The 4603-nt window shown below is 42.9% G+C and overlaps 1 protein-coding gene across 1 annotated transcript in view; it reads left to right on the forward strand.

The window, feature by feature from the left end:
• Positions 1-8: 8 nt before the first annotated feature.
• The window catches only part of LOC109974516 (G2/M phase-specific E3 ubiquitin-protein ligase), a 12683-nt gene continuing 8088 nt past the window's right edge, over positions 9-4603 (forward strand). The window contains exons 1-2 of the mRNA XM_020624725.1: positions 9-1729; positions 1818-2464. Coding sequence (XP_020480381.1) covers positions 1664-1729; positions 1818-2464 — 713 coding nt within the window. The 5' untranslated portion in view covers positions 9-1663. The remainder of the gene's footprint in view (positions 1730-1817; positions 2465-4603) is intronic.

Raw genomic sequence — 4603 nt, forward strand, 5'->3', positions numbered from 1 at the left:
TATGTGGGTGACAATCTGGCAGAATCAAACAGGGTGTCCCGCTTGATCCTGTGTCCCTTAAAGGGATGACCAAAAGCTGATTCAATGTCAGAGACTGCAGCTTCAACTACTGTTACTGGAACAATAAATGAAATCATAGTGCAGGTACCAGTCCAATCAGGAGGAAGAGTATTAAGTAATCTCTTACCACCACAGTACCAAAACACATCAGACCTGGCATAGGTCAGACGTGTCGCATTTTTCCATGTTGTAAGACTATGTGTGACATTACACCAATCAGGAGAAATATCCTAACACTATACTCTTTTTCTAGGCCTGCCATCCAGAATCGCCCTACCTTCAACAAGGATGTCATACTGTTACTCCATCCAGAATGGGGTGAAGTTTGCAAGCATAAAACCAGAAGAAGGCTTCATGAAACTGGCTACATTTTAAGCTCCTTTGAAATTAGGAAAATGTGGGATTACAAGACAGTCATTACAGAGATGAGAGATGCATTCAAGGACAAAATTCCTGAGGATGTCAGGTATTGTCAGAATATTGAGGCTACCCAGCATACTGTACAGTAGTTCAGGGATTCTTTTAGGGATGCACCGAAATGAAAATTCTTGGCCGAAACCAAAAACCGAAAAAGAGGAAACCAAGGCCGAAAACCAAAACACGGAAAAAAATTATGCCAATTATTAGTACCACCATTGCATTTATGGTCTGACTGTGTACTAACTTTACTAAAATCTCTAGTACTAAAATTCTAACTAAAATGTTTAACTTGACCCCACTCATGTGTACATTAAATAATAATGTACAGGCCTACTGGCCTGCTGAAAGGTTGCAAAATTAAATGTTCTCTCATAAAAACAAAGTGCATTTTAAATTTTCTCTTGTAGTAACAAGAAAGTGCATTCAGAACAAGTGCAACTGCTTAAAGATGCAATATTTTCTCTGTAGGCCTTCAACATAATAATGTATCAAAACAAATACTGCCATAGCCCATGTTAACTGTAGAACTTTAACAACAACAAATGCACCAAGAATTGCAGATGTGCAAAGTGGATAATAAATATAAGCTCATTTTACTTCTTGAGGTAAAGTGGCAGGTTTTTCTTGATGAACAGTAACTTCTCTGCTTTATTACAGTGAAGTCTGTTCCTCTTCTCATTGAGAACATGAGGTGCTGCACGACAGAGAATGGCTGATCATTTAAGGCAATGAATTCCATAATCTTTTGTGTAATGCCATTTGCCTTGACATCATCACTGGGAAACTTCCTTGCTTTTTCAAAAACGTCCGCCACAGACGGAGTGGGCGTGCTCGGAGGCATTTTCCTTTTCTGTGCCGCGTTCCTCTCATATTCAGCATAGCGATCAGAATGTTTGGATTTTAGGTGATAAACCCGACATGGAGAAAGTCTTTGCAGATACACCCCCTCTTGAAATTTCGCCATTACATGTTTTGCAAATCGCTGTCTGTGGGTCTTTCTCAGATATACTGAAATATGTCCACACAGCAGACATGTTACCTCAGACAAGCATGTGCAGGTCGCGGTTTGTTTGCGTCATCACAACACTTTGGCCGTATTGTTTCGGCGATAAAATTTTTATTTGCCCTTTTTTTTTCAGCATTTAACTTTTAATGCCTTGTGGAAACAAACTGGTGTGGCTTTATGATTCATAAAGTTTTCAAATCAAAGGTGGTATACATTAGGCCATCAAGCATTCTTCCAGTTCTGGTAAGCTCTTATTTATTTATTTATTTATTTTTATTTTGTTTGCCTGTTTGTTTTAATTCTTTTTTTTTGTTTGTTTGTTTTATTTTAGATTGACAGCACAGATTCAGAGGACAGCTGTGCAGAGTGTGAATCTACATCAAATTCCAGTCACCACATTGCCAATCAGACAAGTGACTATATGATTCCAAGGGCCAGGGGAAGCCAACTTGCATCAACACAACAGGTTTCCACTTGTCCATTTACAAGAAGGGCCAGAGCGAACCAGCCTGCTGCATCTCAGCAAGTGCCCCGTGATGGCATGCCTAGAGCGAACCAGCGTGCTGCATCCCAGCAATTGCCCCGTGACGCCACATCTACAGTGAACCAGCCTGCTGCATCCCAGCTAGCACCCCGTGACACCACGTCTACAGCAAACCAGCTCACTGCGCCCTGTGATATCACGTCTGCAGCGAACCAGCCCGCTGCATCCCAGCAAGCAATCTGTGATGTCACGTCTACAGCAAACCAGCCCTCTGCACCCCAGCAAGTGCCCCGTGATGCCATGTTTAGAGTGAACCAGCCTGCTGCATTCCAGGAGCTACCTGACATGGATGGTCTTACCACAGGGAACCAGACTCCATCAGCCAGTAATGATGACTATGCTGTCTACCTTTCCATCATGGGTTCCATCTCAGACCTTTCTTCCGATGATGAGGAATTAAACCAGGCTATAATGGCCATTCTTGAGAGTCATGGGTAAGTGACCATGTAGTATGACATCTTAAATTAATGCAGTAACTGCAGATATATCTGGTGTCATGAGAATCTGTTGAAACTTTTATTACAATATTCTCAAGCTATTGCTCAGCCATGACTACTGGAAGGAGAAATGCAAGTTTATATATTCAAAATAAGGGATGGCCTGATTGGGCACTGGGTCCAATACCACCCCCTATTACTTGTCCTCATTAAAATTGTCCGATGCTACAGATCGATGCCAATGCCGCTTTACTCAACATTACGTTAACCTTACACTGGTTGAGCAGGTTGTTAGGTGGTGAAGAGATTTCAGTGGGTTGGGGATATTTTAAGATAAGGAACAATGACAAAAAGTTGATTGCAAGCTCTGCTTCTCTGCTCTGTGACTGAGACTGGGAGGGAGAGGCACTCATGCACACACAGAAGACAAGTAGAGACTATAGGTGAATCCCTTATTTTATCATTCCTCGGTCCTTGGTCAACTCAGAAGTCAATCTGGTCTGCCATGATGAAACACATCCCGAAGCTCTTATTCCTGCTCTGAGGAGTAAGGAGGGTGCCTAGAGGAGCTCTAACTGAGGATATGTGAGTGTATCCTTTGCATAAGTTTGTTATAGATTGACAAGCCCCTTTATTGGAAATCAGTTTGTGATTGGATGGATAACGGTCAGAGGAAAAGATATGTCATGTCAGTTAAAACGTGTTTCCTCAGTTCCTTTCTACTCGCATCTGACTTCCTTCTTCCTTGTGGGACACGAGGAAAAAAATGCAAGTGAGGGAAACATGGATGCAGTTAGTGGAATTGGGATTCACCATGTATGCGAGTTAAATGGCAATACGTATTTGCAATAAAACCCCCCAGTAATGGGAGAGGTTACGAGCAGTTTATCAAACACCCGTTGAACAAGAAAAAAGAAAAAAACTTGCAGAAATGCGATCTTCAATCTCACCACAGTTAACTCATCTGGTTACCTGTCCACCCATTAAACTCATGCAGTGCTCAGTATGTTGATTGTAGTTAATTCATGTGAATTAAAATAAAACAAACACTAGATTTATGTACTGTCTTCATGAAACACATATGGACTGGTTGGGCAAACTCCCATGAACCCTCCGCATTACAAGATGAGTAATTAAAACATTTCAAAATGCAGCTGCTCAGCTGGGATTGGCTCCAGCCACGGCCCCGCCCCCTGCTCAGGATAAGGGGGAATGAATGGATGGATGGATAGATAATTCACCTGCATTGTTTTGTATTTTGAGGCTTTCAGTTGAATAAAAGCCTATTTTCCCAGTCACATATTTTGATTTCTTAAAAATTGGGTGTCGTGAACCCAGTACCGTGTACCATGTCCTGAGCTAAGTGCATGGTTACGCCCCTACCCTTAATCTGATCTTGCCTTAACATGTACGGGGCCGTGCAGGTGAATTGGAAGAAGAGGTTATGGTCTCCGGGCGTGCCTATGAGTTATGGTGCTAAGTGCGAGGCGTTTTGCCTGTTTGTACGTTACCACAGCTCATTGCCAGGTCTTTGTGCAGTGTGTTTACATCACCGCCCGCTCGGTCTATTGACGGTACAACACCCTGTATGCGTTTCTCCATCACCATTTATGAGGCCTGCTCGTTATGTGCTAGACAAAACACCATTCAGCCAGCATGTGGAATTATAACACATTAGTCCCGGGCCTACATATCTGGGTGGTTTCTCCTTTATGACAGACTGAGCTCAGCAGAGCAAACATTGACATAAGGGCATGAAACGCACTTGCACCAGTCGCACCCCGGAACAAGAAGCTGCCCTGACGCTCAAGCTAGCTGTTTTAGAGCTACATTAAATGGCCACACCATTTTATTAACATGTATATATCTGGTAGACACTGTTTCCCCCTGAGTGTTATATTTTCCCACCGATTGACTGATTCTTCAGACAATGTCGCTCCTGTAAATAGTGCGCTGACAACAGCGGAAGCCGACGAGCGATATACGTTAACAGAATGATTCACATTAATATCTCCGTGCTGTATAACGTCCTTACCCATTTCTGTGTTTATTGTCGTGTCTCTTCGGCCGTCTCACGGGTTGTAGGGGGATATTGTCCGTCATTCCCGCAGCCCCTGCAGAAGCCGTAGGCAGGCA

This window comes from Monopterus albus, unplaced genomic scaffold (genome assembly GCF_001952655.1).
Source record: "Monopterus albus unplaced genomic scaffold, M_albus_1.0 scaffold336.1, whole genome shotgun sequence".
Lineage (NCBI taxonomy): Eukaryota > Metazoa > Chordata > Actinopteri > Synbranchiformes > Synbranchidae > Monopterus > Monopterus albus.